This window comes from Glycine max, chromosome 2 (genome assembly GCF_000004515.6).
Source record: "Glycine max cultivar Williams 82 chromosome 2, Glycine_max_v4.0, whole genome shotgun sequence".
NCBI classification, from domain to species: domain Eukaryota; kingdom Viridiplantae; phylum Streptophyta; class Magnoliopsida; order Fabales; family Fabaceae; genus Glycine; species Glycine max.
In genome coordinates this window covers 32799991-32819764 of record NC_016089.4, presented here as the reverse complement: position 1 = coordinate 32819764, position 19774 = coordinate 32799991, and the positions used below count along the sequence as shown (strand labels likewise).

The 19774-nt window shown below is 32.9% G+C and overlaps 2 protein-coding genes and 1 long non-coding RNA gene across 4 annotated transcripts; all 3 read left to right on the top strand.

Moving 5' to 3' along the window:
- Positions 1-893: 893 nt before the first annotated feature.
- LOC121173113 (uncharacterized) lies at positions 894-1849 on the top strand. The gene is made up of 2 exons (XR_005887327.1): positions 894-1102; positions 1190-1849. It is a non-coding gene; the product is annotated as an uncharacterized lncRNA (long non-coding RNA).
- Positions 1850-1924: 75 nt separating this feature from the next.
- On the top strand, positions 1925-5581 carry LOC102669944 (uncharacterized). 2 transcript variants are annotated; one of them, XR_005887326.1, is made up of 5 exons: positions 1925-2868; positions 2981-3124; positions 3204-3263; positions 3360-3485; positions 4517-5581. XR_005887326.1 is itself a non-coding variant. In XM_006575180.4 (4 exons), exons 1-4 carry the CDS (start codon positions 2632-2634, stop codon positions 3429-3431), a joined length of 513 nt encoding a protein of 170 aa, XP_006575243.1. In that variant the 5' UTR covers positions 1925-2631; the 3' UTR covers positions 3432-3669. The 2 variants fall into 2 exon arrangements, 1 of the variants encoding a protein (XP_006575243.1); XM_006575180.4 differs by lacking the exon at positions 4517-5581 and having other exon boundaries at positions 3360-3669.
- A 4796-nt stretch (positions 5582-10377) lies between these two features.
- Positions 10378-18256, top strand: LOC100805704 (1-acyl-sn-glycerol-3-phosphate acyltransferase 2). Its single transcript, XM_003518060.5, has 11 exons — positions 10378-10567; positions 10929-11051; positions 12244-12283; positions 12379-12452; positions 12736-12795; positions 13133-13210; positions 13430-13588; positions 16087-16212; positions 17112-17204; positions 17447-17533; positions 17670-18256. Exons 1-11 carry the CDS (start codon positions 10496-10498, stop codon positions 17910-17912), a joined length of 1155 nt encoding a protein of 384 aa, XP_003518108.1. The 5' UTR covers positions 10378-10495; the 3' UTR covers positions 17913-18256.
- Positions 18257-19774: the final 1518 nt, after the last annotated feature.

Genomic DNA, 19774 nt, shown 5'->3' with positions numbered 1-19774 from the left:
AAATTTTTAAATAATAAATAAAAACAAAAATAAAATAGAAGTTAAATATAATTAATAAAAAAGTGACAAAATAAAAAACTAACAATATAGAAGTAGTGAAAAGTTACTTTAGGTTAGATGAAAAAAATTAAAAGTTTACAAAATAATTTAAAAGTAAAACTGTCCATTGAAATGTGGACACCAAAACTAATTTAAATTACATTGAACCAATAATCAAACCCAACTTACCACTAATTTTAATTGCCTTAATTAAAACATATTTAAAATTTTTAATCATATTGATAATGAAAATTAATTTTCTTATTCATAATTTCAAATACTTATCATAATTACTTAATACTAACTAATTTATAATTATTAGTTATCATGATTTTAATTGTCCATAATTTTAGATTATAGAATTATCTTTATATATATATATATATATATATATATATATATATATATATATATATTGGATAGGATAAAAGATTATCATGTTCCGATATCCTATCATAATTACACTATATTGACATTGTACTCCATTACTTTTTGGTAGCACAAAAATCAAACGAAGAGTATACTATTCTTCTTTGGAAAAATGGCTCATCTAAACTCTTATGAAGAATTTCATGTAAGTTCTATTTTGTTTATACTTTTAAATGTTTTGACACATTATATGTTTGTGTTTTATAATTGGCTTAAATATGTTTTTGATTCTTGATAAATATAAGTTTTTTTATTTGGTCCTTGATAAATTTTTCTTTCAGATTGAGTTCTTAATATTTCAAAAATTTTGCGTTACATCCCTACCATTAGTTCGTAATTGACAATTGTCTACGTGACGGTTTACGTAAGAGTGTGATGTGTTGTGTCACGTGTAACCTTTGGTGTTACTGTTTATACACGTTTGATTATTTTTTTTAAGAAAAGAAAACAAAGAAAACGGCGTCATTTTAATGTACTCTAGACTTTTTTCAGATTCACTCCATGGCCTTGGTCTTCCTGTTGTGCTATAGGCTTTTGACTCTCTCTCTATGGGCTTCGGGCTAACACCTGCAATCCTCCACAAAATCCTCCAACAATGAGATTGAGTGTCTTACTTTCTCTTAAGACTACAGAGGTACGTAAAGTAGAGGTCTGTCAATTCAACTATCTCTGAATACTTTTCTAGGTGACCAAGACATAGACTAAGATTCCTTTGTATTAGGGCACTTTCCCATCTCCAGCCAAGGACTTCTTCTCTAACAGTTGTGACTCCAAGGACAACGACTTCATCTTCTCCCTGTTGATGCCGCTGCCGCGAGATATAGCTTCATCCTCGACATGGTTTCTTTTTCTGGATCTGAGATCCATTTCCCTTCCTCCTTTTTCTAGATCTGACATGGTGGCTTCGTCCTCTTCTTCTCTTTGCACCGACTCTCCTTCCCTCACACTTTGTCCTCATTGGTAACTCTTATTTTCACTCTTATTCACCATTGCGATTTTCAGTGGTGGCCCTTCCTTGTCGTTTCCTCCTTTGCATCGCTGCCACTATCATTCTCTCTTTCCTCTTTCTTCACCAACAACATAAAAATATAAATTCTTAATTAAAAAGGAGAGATTGTTTCTGTGAAGAAGATATGGGTAGGGGTTAGGAAGGAGGTAGAGAGTTGAGATGTTGAATTGGAGAGAGGAGTTGTGGTGTAGATCTGGAAAAATAATCTAGATCTGATAGCATAGGAAAGAGACACGCAACAATGTCCAATGGAGGGGAATTACATTAGGAAAAAGAAAAAAAATGTGTTAATTAAAAAAGATTAATTTAAGTTCTTTAAAAAATTAATTTAAAGATATAAAAAATTAATTTGCACCATGTTTTTTACTTTTTTTTAAAAAAAAACTTTTTTTCACATGTAATCCTAATCAAACAAAAGATTATACTTGACATCACACATGATATGATTGTGTAGTCGGTTAACAGTCACATAGGCAGTTAACAATTATGGATTAACTTTAGAGATTAAAACAAAATTTTTGAAATATTAGAAACCCAATTCGAAAGAAAAATTTATCGAAGAACCAAACACAAAAAAATGTATTTATCAAAAACCAAAAACAGATTTAGACCTGTACAATTTACACTATCTAAGAAAGAATAAAGTTGCACCTATCCTCAAATAATTTTTTAACAAAAACTCTTTTCTTATGCGTATTTTAGTTGTCTACGAGGTTTAAATTTTGTGGTGTTGTTGAACTATCGTGGTTGAAAAATACCAAGCATTTTTTTCTTTACATAATGCTAAACATTATGAGTTTTTTTTTATGATAGCAAGACAGCGTATTTAATTGCAATCTTTAAAGGTTAGCTGTTGCATTAAATAGTATAAAGGATGTTGATGTTACTAATCCTAGAAGAAGAGCCATTGTTGCAACGGGTTTTGGGGGGATATTAAAAGTATCGGCAACCGTATTACCAGAGAAGTTATGTAAGTGGCTGGTTGATAGATTTGACATCGAGTCTTGTTCACTCAATGTGCATGGTGTAAAAGTTGGTTTTTGTCCCGTGGATGTGACCAATGCGCTGGGAATTTTTTATGGTGAAGAGGCAATATCGTCTAGGATACAATCAACTAGGATAGAGAAGTTGAGATCCTTATACAACCTCCCTAGATGGTCTATCAATTTGGGCAAGTTATTGAAAGATCCATAGAAGAATTCACCGTGAAGTTTCTGTTGTATGTCTTAGGCTGTTTTTTGGTACCGACATTCAAGGAAATCGTCCATGAAGAAATAGCATGTTCTTTCGGTAATCCGGCAACCTACATAAGGGACTTCTTAGTGGAAGGAATTAAAAATTACAGGCGTAAGATTACTATGGAGTATTCTGGCTGCATTTACTTGCTATTGGTACTTTTCTCAACTTTGTCATAGACAAACAATTTTATTTGATTTTATTTTTTGTGTATAATTTTTATGAGTATATGAGTAATTCATTCCTTTCAAAACATGCATGATACAGATTTTATATGCTGAACATGTTTTATATGGTTCTATACCGAGATGGACATCCCTAGAAGAGCTCCCAACTCATTATTGGAACAATAAGTTATTAAATAAGCTTGCAGAAACTATTGAGAGGGAAGGCGGATTAGGAGTTATGACAGTAAGATTTTTACCTTAATTTTAAAAAAAAATATTTGTTATTCTAAAATCACATAACTTTAAATTGTTCTTTAATTTAGGTAAAGGTACTTGCTCAGACAAAGTATAATGAACATTCTCTCATGCCAAACTGTGTTCAGGTTTTCCATCTGTGTTTTTATATGAAGAAATAGTTTGGAGTTTTAAATTATGTTTATATCTTTTATACTGACATTGTGTATTTCAAAAATTTGTAGGACCTGTCCAAGCGAGTGAATATGTTGGAAGGCACAGCGACTTCACAATCTTGGTTGTTGCAGTACTATTAAAAAATGTAGACTCAAATAACTAAAACTCCAACCACCAATATGACAAATGACCAGGTTTAATACATTTGTGCATATTCACGGTAGAATACGATATAGGGTAAATAGTAATTTGGTCACCTAATTTCTTTTTAATTTTTTATTTTTAATTGTAACATTTAATTATAATTTTGATTCATATGTTATAAGAATCAATTGATTGTGTGAGATGTATCAATTATTATAAATTCTTTAATACCTATTTTTGATTCCTAAGAAAGGTTAAATAAATTAATTAATCTTTATTTTTTTAAGTATATATTTTGTTGAATTTTGGTCTTTTTTAAAATAATTATTTATTATTTAATAAAAAATAATTATTTATTAGACATATCATTTCAAAATATTAAACTAATTATTTTCTTTTTATATTCTCTTTCAATGTTTTTTTACCCATGTATCTATATTTATTTAATATTTTTAAACAAATAGTCAAATGAAAAAAATAAAATAAAAAATCTAATAGACCATTACAAGCGTATGAATAAACAAACAAATAAATAGATGAACTAATAGACAAGATAAATAAGTAAACAAATAGATAGAGAAATAAGTAGATAAATAAATATAGAGAAAGACAAACACAAAGATAGATAAATAGATTATAGATAGATAGATACACACAAAGAGGTATAGATAGATGATAAATAATAAATAAGAAAATTGAACACCATATAAGTGAGAAAGACCCACAAACATGTAGTCTTAAGATTTTTTTTGTTAAATTTTGATATAAGTTCGGTTTTGTGGTTATTTTTGACTCATTGGTGAAGATCTATCTAGAGTTTTCTTCCTTGGTTGCACAACAATTGATATCAGTCAATGGTGGACCTACGTTGCAACCAAGGGGTGCACTTATAACCCCTCAATTTCTAAAATTCACAAATAAAAGTTCTTTTAACAGAAAATTATAAATAAAATCTTACAGTTGTTTATTTTATTTCATCTACATTAATATATTTGAATTGATTGATTTTAATTTTTATAATTTACCCCCATTGACTTAGGGTCATGGATTTGTCACTAATTAAAATCAATGGTTCGATCAGGTAACTGGCTTAGACAAGTAAGATAGATTGGCGGCGAATCCAAGCATGGCATGTGAATCTCTTGTATCGAATGTCTTCTTGAAAATAGGTCCATACATGGAGGCCAGGTGGTGTGACCTGTGGCCATGAAATAATGCAATGATATTACAAGTTATTATAGTATGTTGGCGATAATGGATAAGTTCTAAAGGCTTTAACACCAAAGAGTGTGGTAACAACCATTATTAAGTTCTAAAGGTTATCATGAATACTTGTAGATTGAAAATGACTTCCGCTTCAGGAGAAGCTACCATGGGGAAGATGAAGTCCTATATTGGATAGGAATGGAAAAATTGATCCACAAACATGTAGTCTTAAGATTTTGGGTTAAAGTATCGTGTCAAGTTCACCTATATGGTGTGTTTGAGGCCCATTAATAAAGATTTTCTAGGTGTTTTATTTCCCTTGGTTTCCCAAAATATCCTATGCACAGTAAGAGTCCAATACACTATATTTTTCTAAATGAGGTTATTATGGTTTGAGTTGGTAAACGATTTATAATATTTGGATTTGTTAATAATTTTTGTTTTATTCTTTCTTCCTTTTCCTCTAATTTCTCTTATTTTTGTATTCTTTTTTAATATATTTTTTATCTTATAAATTTGGTGAGTCAATCTACTTAACTCCCATCAATCTTGTAGTGAGCCACGCCAGCTTGTGGTGAACCAACTTAGATGAGTTGAGTCGACCTACTTTGACACCACTAAAAAGTAGGCATGACAATGGGGCGGGATGGAGACAAATATGTGTTTCCTGTCCTCGTCTCCGCCTTTCAAAACCCATCCCCATTCTCATCCTCAGTAGGTATGGTTTTTGGTACTCCATCCCCATCCTTGGGGGTATTAGGTATACTTGTCTCCTACCCATACCCGCCTTATAATTTTAAAAAATATAAAAAAACAAAAAATTAATTTAAAAAAAAAACAACAACATTTGATTTCTATAAAATAGTGTCACTGTATGTATATCCAAGAAATAAAAAAGGCTTTATCATTTCACCCTATGGATATTTGATCCCAAACTTCTAATCCTATCAACAAATGAACGTAAGAATCAATCATGGCTTGATAATTCTTGTAATAAAAATCCCATAAGGACATGAGTAAGTGCTTCAGGTACAAAGACAAACAATAACAAAAGGCTAATTAAGTAATTATGTTACATAAAAATAAGAATAATTTAGTTATTATACATATTGGGTACGAGTATGTGACAAATATGTACATACCCATCCCCCTTTTTAAAAATCAGATATTGTCCATACTTGTATTCATCCCCAATCAAAATAGGAATTTTTTGTTAAACTCGAGGCGGGGGACGGGCAGTACTTATAGGTATGGATTTGTTTGTCATGTCTACTAAAAAGTTTGTTCATGGTTGGATTCAACACGAACAATTGGAAAAAAATGCTTTGTCTAAACTAAATTGATTTATTCTTTGGTTTGATACATTAATTGTTGAAAAGGGTTCAACTTGGTTCATTGATACTTTTTTTAACACTCATGTCTTAGTTCAACATAGAAAACTGAACCAAGTAAAAAATGGTTCTCTTATAATCGAAGTGGAAAGTTGTTTGTCCAAACCAAATTGAACTATTTCTTTGCTTTAGTGCATTGTTAAAATGGTTCGATTTTTCAGCTCCCAATTGATTTTGGTTCACTGACATTTTTTTTAGGTCTTTCACCCTTTTCAGTCCACTAATTAGACACCATCAATGGCAAAAATACCAAACTGAGTCTTTTTTACAAATTTATTACCAAAATGGAGTTGTTTTATAGTTATTTACCAAGGGGGTCACTTTTTTTTTTACTACAAAGCGTTACTCCTTAAGGCATTTTCGCGGATTGGCGACACGTGGCAGGGTCGCGATTGGACGCACCCACGGTTGGCGCTACGTGTCGCGCCCTGCAGGCTGGCGCTCTGGGTCGCGCCCAGGGCCCAGGCGCCTCCCCCCCAGCCTCTTCCCACACCCCCAGCCTCTTCCCCCCCCACACCCCAAAATTTCAATAACATTATTATTATTTGTTTATCATTTGTACTTTGTGTTCAATTTTTTATAGACTCTAAATTGTATATTTAATCAAAAATTGTAATTTTTTTCATTTTTATTATTAGTATTATTTGTTATTTTTTTATATTTTATTATTCTCTCTTTTTGAAGTATATATAAGTACATTTTCAATCAAAATACATTTTCACTTAAAATATATTTTGAAATCCTAAAATATTTTAAAATGCTTTTTGATTTGACCATTAAATTATGTTAGAGATCACTTTTATTTTATGTTTGCATTATAGGCCACCAACTTTTTTGTAACTTCATAATTTAATATTTGGTTATAATTATGTGTCATTGACATTATCGTTATTTATTTTTATTTATTTTAAAAGCATTACACAATAAGATTGAAACGTTAAAGTGGCAATAATATAAAATTAACATGGAAAAAAACCATACAAAGTACATGACAATATTAAAACATGGAAAAAAACAATACAAAGTACATGAAAATGTTAAAACATGCGGAAAAAATGTAAACCCATTATTAATCAATCATCACTATATCTGTGATGCCGCGATGAAGTCCCACATGGCCGGTCCCAATTTCTAGCTGCCCTATCAGGATTTCTTCTTCTACAAGTCGCCCTTTCACCCACTTGGTTAGCCTTGACAGGGAAATCATGACGTAAATCGACCCCTAATAAGTCGTCCATGTCAGGTATATCTCCAGGTACATTCCACGGACCACCAAGTGGGGCATTTGGGGTCGATAGTTCACCACTTTGGGTAAATGAAGGAGTTCCCGTTGAAGGAGGAGAGGACCTAAATATGCCTGCCAAACTATACCCTGGTTGAAAATCATGTGGGTATGAATACATTGGAGGCATCTGCGACGGTTCTTGGGTGAATGCCGGTGGTGTGTAATACATTCCATGTTGTCGTTCTGGCATCGGAGGCAAACTGCACGTTATTGCATCAACAGTTTCCCGACGTCGCGCTAAGCCTCGAGTCTTCACACTTCACTGTAGTATATTAAACTGTTGATGTTCAAATTGTGGCTAAGAAGGGAGAGCATCTTCATGTGCCTCAAGTATCCTATCCTCTTCGTCAGACAAAAGAGTGATCTTCTCGATGCATGGTAGTAAATCGTCAAAAGTACAAACCTTTCTCCCAACAGGCAACACCATAAAATGTAGTGTTTCAGCGATTTCACCTTGCATAGAAAATAAAGTAATAGTTATTAAAATAATCTTCAATAAGCGCAACATTCTTTTCTAAATTATAATGAACAATGTATACCAATAGTCCTCTTCTTACATGTTTTGGGTCGACATAAACTTTTGTTTTACGCCTGTACCACCTCATATATTCAGAGTTCAGACTAAGGGTCCCTCCTTGTGGCGGCATTTGCTCTACTCTCCTTTCATAGCGACTATTCCATTCATTAAGCGCGGGTTGCATTAGTCGCATCCAATTTCTTCCTTCCTTTCCCTTTAATGTCAAGTCATGTATGTTGCTGGGTTGCATTACTCGGCCCGAAATAGGTTGTTGCATTCCAAATTGTCTCGTGACTCTATTCGGTTGGTGTCATTCCACTTTCTGAAAACAAATAAGTGGTATGATACATGTCCATAATACATACCCAATAAAACAAACTTGTCTCATATTCATTTCCACATGTCCAGAATAAGGGACCTAGACAAACTGCATATAAAAGTTAAATTTAATAAATTAATTAAGAATTACAACATCATTTAATAAGCAAACGTCAAAATTATAACCTCGTCGCGTTTCATGACATCTAATTTTTGATGAAAATCAAGTAAATTTTCATTGCCTATGTGATGAAATTCACCTCCCAACCATCTTCACAAAAAATTAAATAACAAAATAAAATGTTACATAGAATAATGATTAACATCAACCAAGCATATTTATTAATAATCAATTCAAAATAGTATAGGAAAGTATACCTGAAGGCAAGTGGTGCGTTTTGTTGTTGTAGAGGAATAACCGACGAGGCTAACGTTGGGCATCGTTCCCATGCCCATAATTGAATCAAGAGAGTGAAACCGCCTATTGATTTTGCATTATAGTCTGTTGCGATGCATATCTCTCTATAAAGGTTACCCAAAAGAGCAGCTCCCCATGCATAACTGCTGCACTCTCTAAGGTCTCTCAAAAATTGCAAATATCTCATTGGCACCCTTTTGCTGCTTTTGTCAACAAACATCACCCCTCCTATGAATCTTAAGATCCAAGCACGAGCAAATCTTTCAAGCCCTTCTTGGTTGCATGTAAAATCATGAATATTTGCGAATTGAGAAGCCAACCAACCCAATAAAAGTGAGTTACCATCAACTACAACATCGTCAGACATGACACCTAATAATTCATGACACAACTCGAACCAGTCAATATTTGTATTGCCAATTAAAGGTCTTCCATCCACAGAAATACCAAGTAGCACAGAAACATCTTGGAGTGTAATAGTTGCCTCCCCACAGTTCAAATGAAATGTATGCGTTTCTGGCCTCCACCTTTCAATAAAAGCATTAACTAATGCTCCATTTACTTTCAACTGCGCCAATTTCGGATACAAACCCGAAACTTGTAATAGAGGAATAATTTCATCGGGCGTTGCTTCTCTATGATTGTACAGTGGTGTAGCTCGTCAGATTTTTAACATCCTATCATTAGCACCATTCTAAATATGTTGTGATATATGATTTTTTTGCATCCACAATAAATCATCCTCTAATGGTTCAGATGACACATCATAATGATTAGAAGATGACAAACTTGCCATATTAAAACTCCTATATAGAAAGAAAAAAAATTAATAATCACACATATCATAAATAATAAATAAAGTCTAAGTATGTACGCAAACAATATTCTAAAAAAATACATAATTTAAATTTTAAAAACGAACACATAATTTAAGTAAATGAATTATAATGACATTAAATTGAAATAAAAAATTTCTTCAAAATTATTTTGTTAATATATAATGTTGAAGGTAGGTTAAATTTTTAAAGAAATTTAATTTTATCAAATGTATGAGATACATAAAATAATAAATATATATATATATATATATATATATATATATATATATATATATATATATATATATATATATATATATATATATAGCAGCAATGTCAGGAAAGTGGAGTAAGACTTCATTTTGCTTATAAAGCAGCGCGTGTCAACGTGCCTGTCAGCAGGGCGTGACACGTAGCGCCCAGTCGCGGGCGCGTCCAATTCTCCTCTGTCACGTGTTACCAATAGGAGGAAGTGTAGGGTAACGCTAGTCAAGAAAAAATCAGACCCCCTCGGTAATTAAATTAAAAAAACTCATTTTAATAAAAAAATTGTAAAAAGGACCCCTTTTAGTCTTTTTACCCACCATCAATATGTTTTTTTCCTCTTATGATGCATCACTCTCGCAACTAACAATTTTTTTTCTCAACTACTTCAGACTACTTTCTTCATCTAATTTTTTTTCCAGTGTTTTTTTATCCCTATCTGTAAATTCGATTTCAATATTTTTCTTAAAAAAAATAACCACCAGTTAAAAATAATCGTATACCACAGTTTAAATTATTTATTGCAAATTCAAAATATAATTTATATCTTCAAATATATTTAATTTGTATATTAAAAAACATATACTTATTGTAACTTTTATATTTATAAATACAAATTATTGTTTTGTGAAATTAACATATTAAAAATTAAAAGACTAGTTTTATTTTATTTGAAACAGAAACAAAACAAAATTAAAATAAGGAATAGAAAGAAAAATATTATACGCAGAGGAAAAGAAAAGACTAGCACACTAAGGTAGCCATAGCATAGCAGAGATCGACATAACATAGCCAGCAACATCAATATCATCGACAGACAACAATTTCGGGAATCCGCTGGCTATGACTGCAGTTGTGGTCGTCCCATTGGGCCTTCTCTTCTTCGCTTCCGGCCTCATCGTTAACCTCATTCAGGTCACCCCATTCTCTATTTCTTATTTTCTTTCTAAATAAATCAATATATTTCTCACCATAACTATTCATTCACCTTCAACCGATCCCTTTCTCCTTCTCACAACATCCCAATTGAACCTCTCATTATTTTATTTTATTTTGTGCTTTCGGTTATTGTTCTAGATTTTCATTCGTTACTTCTTTCTGGGTTGCAATAAAATTGTAACCGTATTCATTTTGTTCAACTCCTGTAAGAGAGACAGTTTTCTTCACTTGCTTTTAGTTGTTTTTAATTGATTGATTGATTGATTAATTGATTAATTAATGATAATTGCTATTATGAGGTTTTGATTTTTTGTTGGTGGTTTTGTGGTGTTCTCAGGCAATATGCTACGTGGTTGTGCGGCCGGTGTCAAAGAATTTGTACCGGCGGATGAACAGGGTGGTGGCTGAACTGCTGTGGCTGGAGCTCGTTTGGATTATTGATTGGTGGGCTGGTGTTAAGGTTTAATTTCTCGTCTTAGTTAACGTTGTTGATTTCAGTTATTGTTCTCTAGTGGAAGGTGTTTTTTTTAGTTGTTTTGTGCTTTGCTTGCTCTGCTAGATGACATGGCATTGGATTAGTGAATGAATTTAATAGCCATGCATTATCAGTGTAAAAGTTGCGTAAATGTTTTTGTATTGTCAACCAATCAGAAATCATCATTGGTATGACTTTTAAGTGGTTATTATAAAAATAAACTTATCATATTTGCGGTTGGATATGTATTGTTTATTCTTGCTGAATTATTTCTGTCCTATTTCTTTTAATAGTATTCGAATTTTGAAAACTTGGGCATTTATATGTGGGTATACAATTGGACTCCAAGGTTTGAATAAAGGTTGTTTAGTTGGGAAGTAAACCTGGTCATTATGTTTGGGGTACTCTTAAAAGTGAAGCAAGTGTGAATGTTGGTGCTTGATTTGTATGATATGGACTTTCAACTGACATGAGGGATCTAAGTAAGTGAGCAAAGGGAACTTAACTGCTACTTTTCCATGATTGTAGCCAGGACAATGGCTAGAATTAGTGATTATGAAACTCATGGGTTATACTTGTTCCTACATTGCTCAAGGGCTTGAAATTATTGCAATAGAATGTTTAGTTCATTTAGTGATTAGCAGTTTTGCGCACTGACACTATGTGATCTTTTTGTTCACGATTTTAAGGAATTTTGCCTTAAAATAGAGGGAAGATCTTGTGCAGTGCTAATAGGGTCCATATGGGGGGAAACTGGAGCGAGGATTACAAGGATTTGTTATTTTTCTTATTTTTGGGCTTACTTTACCCCTCCTTTTGTGATAAATTTTGGTTTTCTTTTATTTCCCTTAGCCACAAAGCTATGAAAGAAGTAGAGATTTAGGGAGGCTGGATATTACTGTGCTTGCAAGTCATGATCTACCAACCAATTTGGCACAGGGACTCATTCTTTTCTCTTTTTGATAGAGCTTCTTTTCATTTAAACTAAAAGGTTCAGAGATTTCTGATTTCAGAATGGAATTTAACCATGTGAAATGAAAGGTCTGATTGCTTAGATTTCCTTGGTTTAAAGTAGTTTTGATTGAATACATCATATATGAACTTTACTGCAATTTAATTGTTGTTATTGTTGCATTTAGAATAATCAAATCTTTCATTTGTAAATTTCTGGCTTCAGGTCCAAGTATTCACAGATCCTGAAACCTTTCATTCAATGGGTAAGTCTCTTGTACTATGCATTTAGTGCTAGGCTCACCCCCCTCCCCCCAATTTTCGTTCGTCTTGAATTCTGATTCTGTCTAGAATTTTCCAGGTAAAGAGCATGCTCTTGTCATATCCAATCACAGAAGTGACATTGATTGGCTTGTTGGATGGGTTTTAGCTCAGGTTATTATCTTATTTAGTATAACTTCTTTCACATATTCAACTCAATAAAATTAACACAGAATTCACATATGTATTAGCATGAGTTACTTATTTCATTTGATATTGTGAATTGTTTGATATTATTATACTAGGATAAAAGGACACATTTGTTTTTTGTAGCCTACTTATACATTTGCCTAATTCATCATAAATATGGTAGTCTTAGATTTGAAATTGTGTTTCTGTGACTCATCTGGTTTTTGCTTCAACTACTGATTGATTATTGAACATTATTATTCATCAGCGTTCAGGTTGCCTTGGCAGCACACTTGCTGTGATGAAGAAATCTTCAAAGTTTCTACCGGTATGTTTTGTTAGAAATTGATGTTTTGAAATGAAAAAATGGAATGACATTTGTTTTCCAATCATTATTATTTAATGGTTTGATCAGGGTGATGGAAATATATGATTTGATATTGGAGTATGAATTATGAAATGCAGGGATGTATTGTGTATCTATATATTGATAATTAATGGGATGTTCTGTTGGCTGGTTTGGTTTGTTACATGATCTATGTCTGCTTAAGTCCTGATTAGACATGGAAGCTTTTGAACCTGATTTACTGGATTCTTTTGTAGCTTCATTGATAACATTATCATTTAAAGTCAATGTGATCTATTAGCTAAGTTCCAATGTGCAGGTCATTGGTTGGTCAATGTGGTTTTCTGAATATCTTTTCCTGGAGAGAAGTTGGGCCAAGGATGAACGCACATTAAAGGTATGGGTTACTCAAATATAATTCATATATGTGCTGTATGCTCATAAGAGATTCGTATTTCTACTTGTTATCTTATTGTCTTCTCATTCATTCACCGAGATGCAAAATTACTGTAAATTTTCTGTCTAACCCCATCTCTATCCACATCCTCTCTCTTGGTGCGTAAGTTGTTTTATTATTTGTGAATCTCATTTGAATCTTGCAACTTTGCATGTGCAGTCAGGCCTACAGCAACTGAGGGATTTCCCTCTTCCCTTTTGGTTGGCTCTCTTTGTAGAAGGAACTCGCTTTACCCAGGCCAAACTATTAGCTGCTCAGGAGTATGCAGCCTCAGCTGGATTGCCTGTTCCAAGAAATGTTTTGATTCCAAGAACTAAGGTGGAATATAAATATATTCTGATTTTTTTTTGTTTTGCCGTTTTTCTTTCCCTTGCTGTTCTTTCAACTGTTTGGAGCTATTATGCATGACTCTTGTCTAGCTAATTACCTGGCTCACCCAATCCATGTTAACATATTCTTGTTGGGATTTTCTATGAAATCATATTACTGTTCTTCTGCCAATAATTAGTTGATACCAATCTACTTGTCAAGGGTGGCTAAAGGGTTTGTATCAATTTTGAGCTTTAAAGTGAAGGGCTGGTTCTCTTTGTGATGATTCGGACTGGTGATCCTGTGGATAATACGTCTTTGAACTATATGCTAGGTTAATATGGACAATTGGTCATTGCTTTATCTAATATTTTGAGGATTATGATAATTTTGACTTTCATGTGTAGCCCGAACATATGTTATTTAGATTCCCCTGAATGTATAACCCTCTTATTCATCTCTATGGAAAATGCCTTGACAGTTTTTCCAACAAAGTTGATTTAATCCTATTGTAAATATGATTAGGGTGTCTGCATTTCAAACTCTATTGCACCTTATATTATTGGTTGTCCTGACGTCTTGACTCTCATTGTAAATTATGTTTGTCTTCTAAACTAGATGATGCAGGGCAAAAAAATAGTTAGGGGGTTCTAAAGAGACTTGTTTATTTGGGTTTTCTTGAACTGATCAATTGTAGGAAAACAAGAAAATTGAAAGGTCATGGGTTTTTGAAGGTAGGGAAATTTGCATGCTATTTGATGGGGGCTTAGGCTCATTTGGTGGTGGATATTTATTTGTGTATTTAGGATCCATTTCAATGACAAAATTGGAGTTATGGTTCTGAATTTATTTTTAATTCTACTTCTGTTAGTGTTGGAATTGGTTTACAATCATGATTCTCTGTTTGGGCTTTGGTGCTATTCAAAGAATTAGGGTGTAGAATTAGACTTCTAAGTTTGATTCCAATTCTATTGCTTGGGTGTTAGAGCTAGAAATTGAAAAAAAATATGCAAGTCTCAGATTAAAAACTTATTTAATATCTAATAATTAAACATTTTTAATTTAATAATATAATTAATATAAAATAACAATTTAAAAAATATAAAAACTTTGTAATTTCAAGGTTTTTGAAGAAGTGAGGGAGGCATGTTTTTAGTTTTCGAGTTGAGCACATTTTTAATTCGTAATTGTAGAATTGGCAATTAAGGTGTTGGCTAAGGATTTCGAAAAGATTGAGCTGATTCTTTTCTAATTCTATGGAATTGTCGTATGGAATTATGATTTTAATTTTGAAAGGATTTCCAAATATAAAAGGGGTCTTGCTAACCAGTGCCCATAGGAGAGCACAAAAAAAGTCAGGGTAGCGCAATTTTGCGCCTCCCAATAAAAACCTTTCTCTTTTTATTTCCTTAAACAATGCCTTAAGGGCACTGGTTAGCATTTGCCATATAAAAATTAGGCTTATTGGGCCCACTTCCAGTTCTAGACATTAAACATACACATGATGATTTTTCTAGAAATGAACAATTGGGGGTTTGATGGGTTGGATTGTTATTTGTATCTTCTATGGAAAATAGGTTTGGGTAGTGTACAGTATTTTTATTAATAACAAAAGTAGAAGAGAAGAAATCTAGGCATCACATTGAGGTGGAAGGACTATGCTGCTGATTTTACATTCACATAAATTAATTTTAGCTGTTAGATTTGAAGGAAAAAATTTGACCCTTTAGGGTATGTTTGTGGGTTTAGGGGGTGAGTGGAAGGAATCAATAAAGAACAAGGGGAAGAGAAGGTCAGGGAATAAAAGTTACATATTAGAGACTTCTTCCCCTTGTTAAAAGTTTAAATTCCTCCATAATCTTCCCTATTGGGGAAATATAAACATGTTCGTAAAATTGAAACAGGGAGGGTTTTGGATTGTCACTCATTCATTTTCCTTTCGTCAGTTACTCAGACAAGGAGATGGTTTAATTAGATAAGAATTTGTGAAATCACCTGAGAGTAATCGTCTTAGTCCTTTGATTTATATTAACAGAATAGTAGAACCAAATTACTTAACTGTGGGGATTGATAAAAGCTATTTACAGTAACTTTGCTTCTTTTTTTTTCCCCTGGAAAATGTTAGCTTCCAACTTGTTATATATGTGTGTGTGTTTTCCTTGGACCAGAAACATGGTGAAAATATCTCTCAGTTTATCATTAGAGTTCACAGATGAGATAATGGTTTCTCTAGAAAGAATATTTTGTTTCATTACTTGTTCTAGAAAGTGTTGAAATAGTTTAAGCTACTTGGTACAGTAAGTTCACATGATTTTAATTTAATTTCAAAACAGATAGACTTTATGTTTATATTTTACTTTCATGCTTTGGCTTCTTTGTTCTTTTAAATTTACATAACACATTCAATCTTACATATATTACCTAATAGGCAGTGCTAACCATATTAGGTTTTATTGTTCTTTTCTGATGTTTGCTCTGAAATATTTACTCTGCTATGTTGCTTTCAGGGTTTTGTTTCAGCAGTAAACCATATGCGCTCGTTTGTTCCTGCCATTTATGATGTAACTGTGGCAATTCCCAAGAGTTCACCTGCTCCTACAATGCTAAGACTCTTCAGAGGGAAATCTTCATTGGTGAGCCAATCAAATTGAGATTTACTAAGAACAAAAAAACCTGCATCTATAGTCTTAATGGTTTTTTTTCTGGCCACATTATTTACAGACTGAAATTTGACTCTTTCTCTGTGCCAACCAATGATGACAAGTTTGTGATTCAATTGGCCATCCACCTTGCAGAAATTATCAATTGATCAACACTTTGGTTTTCTTTTTTCCCCCATTTTTCTGGTACTTCTTTTGTGGGCTTGGATGGGTCAACCCATCCTGCCCCTCGCATCACGAGTCAGGGTAGCTTGACCCACTATGCCACCCCCTATTTGATTAAAGGATTGCAAGAAGATTAAAGAGAACTTTAGAAGAAACTATTAAAGACCATTTTGGTAGAACCCAATGGTGTATATTGATCCATGGAGCCAATCTCACTTATTATGATAAGGCTTGGTTGTTGTTTTGCCACCATTGTGGGACACCTGATCATCTGATTTAACTTAGCTTTGTTATCCTGGAGATTTGGAATAGGCTTCTTTATTTTTATGGAAAGCCAAGGTATGGCTTGGGAATTTGGAAGCACTGTAGTTGTTTGTTAAAGAAAGAGTTGTGACTGTGCAATTTGGTACTTATGTTTTTACCTGAAGAATAGCAGATCTTTTTAAGGATCCATGGTTTTCAATGTAGCTATCTGAGCAATTTGGTGCATATGTTTTTCGATTTTACTTTGAAGAATAGCAAAGCGTTAAGGATTCAGAGTTTTCTATGTAGCTACCTATGATATAAATGACTTCATTATGCTGTTCTGCTTTAGTTTGGTTTTGTTCATCTAAGAGGATTCCTTATCTTTCTTTCATAATCTTGGGTGTTTTTTTCTTTATGAAATGTCTTGTTTAATGAAAAAGTTACTCATTGTACCACCTTAGGTGCATGTGCATATTAAGCGGCATGCGATGAAGGATTTGCCAGAAGAAGATGAAGCTGTTGCTCAATGGTGTCGAGATGTGTTTGTGGCTAAGGTGTGTGTTAATTGAACCGTAATGGTTACTATGTATTAGCTGTCCAAGATTTTCTTATTGCTAGCTATATAAATAATTTTACAACGTTCCTACTATGTCTATTTGCAAGAATGTGATAAACAACCAAGCACTTGGGGAACTCACCCCTAAAAGCTAACTGTTATATGTAGCTTCTAATTCTTGTGGTTTGATGATTTTACAATGTTGCTCTTTTTCCTCTCCTTTTTCCTTTGGGATGCCAGGATGCATTGTTAGACAAACATATAGCTGAGGACACATTTAGTGATCAAGAGCTGCAGGATACTGGTCGACCCGTAAAGTCTCTTGTGGTCAGATACTTTATATCAATATGTCTAACATTGAATGTTCCTTATTTATCTGCTATCCTCTTTTTGATGTAACCCTATTTGCATAAAGCAGTATTATTTCTTGCCTGCTCAACATTCAATTTCATTGTGGGAACAGGTTGTCATATTGTGGGCTTGTGTCGTTGTTACGGGGGTCGTAAAGTTCCTCCAATGGTCTTCACTACTATCCTCCTGGAAGGGTGTTGCATTTTCAGCATTTGGTTTGGGAGTTGTCACTCTACTCATGCACATCTTGATCATGTTCTCACAATCTGAGCGTTCAACCCCTTCCAAGGTTGCCCCTACAAAAAAGTCCAAGAATAGCGAACAACTGGAAGCTAGGGATAACAAACAAGACTAGATCACACACGTTACCTGAATATTCTATACATAAGAGAATTCTTCTGAGGTCACATCTTGAACTTGTTTTGCATTTATGTGCTTTTTTTTATAAAAAAAATTGCATTAACGTGTGTTTAGGGACTCACTACCCCCTTTCTTTATTTGTTTGCTTTGGAATTGTACCTCGTATGTGTTCAGTTCTTGTATTATGTATTATGCATATACTATTCATTACTTTCAAATTAATTAGGATGAATTTGTATAGACTAATATATAGGAATGGCGTACAAAAATCCTACCTAACATCGCAGTTTTTTAGGGACTTGTACACTTTCTGGTATTGGACTATTAATTTTGTGGTTATTTCTTGCTCTCCTTCTAATTTTTAATTGTGTTTGGTTTATGTGCGATTCTCTGACTTTTCATTTTGTTCAGCACAAAGGAAAATTGTCTGATGGACTTGTCCCCTTGTGAAAGAAAAACATGGAAATAAATAACGGGGAGAAGCATATAAGTCGTACCATTTTTGCGAATAAATCTTGGAATGAAAAGCAAATACTTGAACCGTAAAAAGCGTGTCACGAATAAACTGCGTAAATTTGGCGTGGTTTGGTCCAACATCTTTCCATTAATATACGAATAAGAAATTTATAATGTTCATTATCCCTTGCAACTTTTTATGGAGAATTGAACATTCTTTGGTATTGCTGTTTTTATCTTATTAATTTTGTAAAATACAATAATTTGGACATTTTGTTTTTGGGTAAAACTCTAAAGTATTTTTACAAGTTTCAGTCCGTTTAAAAGACTGAAGATTATTTCTTGATCTGGACTAGTTACACTTAAGTTCACCATTTCTCTTCAAGGATATTCCCTGTTAGGATAATAATTTTACCTAGACCCAATGAGTAGGATAAATATTCCCTTAATGAGGATGAGTTCAAGGGTAGGTATTTATTAGCAAAATTTAATGGAGATAGGTATAGATACAAGTACTATAGTACCCAACACACAATATTGAATATCTTAATTTACTTTTAAAAATAAAAATCATATAAGTACCAAAAAAAGAATTTAATTTATATGTATTTTTAAGTTAAAATGTTTTTATATATATCTAGCAAGAATTCAACATATCAATATATTATATAATGAACAGAATGATTCGATAAAATAATCAAAGTTTTTTAGATGTTTCTGTAACAACATTTACATTGTGTATAAATTAAAATTCTGTAGGAACCAAACCTACCTTTCCTTCGTTTTTTTTTTTTTTTGGTGGGTAAAAGGGGATAAATCCCAAGCAGCTCTAATGACCGCGCCGAAAGGTGGTAGACATTACATCTGCATTAACAATGGCAGAAAAAATTGAAAGAACATCAGAAACAAACAACTGTTCATGTGAAGACAACCCAAAGACTTGATTAGCTTGCTCAAATAGTGAGACCATAGGATATTCCCACCATTCAAAAGAGGCTAACTTATAACTTGATTATCTTCTCTCAAGGATGGTGATTCGGACATCCATTTTTCAGTAGTTGAATAGCATCTCTCGAGTCTGACTCTACAATAAGATCTTTAAATCCTTTCTCTCAAGCTGTGAGTATACAAAGATAGATAGCTCAAAGTTCTGTATGGAGAATAGGATCCAACTTTTGCGGCAAAAGAGAAAATGACTCTCTCATATCTCCTCATGATTTGGGTAGTTACATTACTATAATCATAATTAATAAATAATTAGATTTTTTATATACCTAGTTATAATTTGATTTAATAAGTTATTGTTTTTAAAATATGGATATATAATGAGTTATGAATAATCTAATTATATCTAAAATCAATTAACTAGTTATGAATGAATAAAAATAAATTAATTGAAAT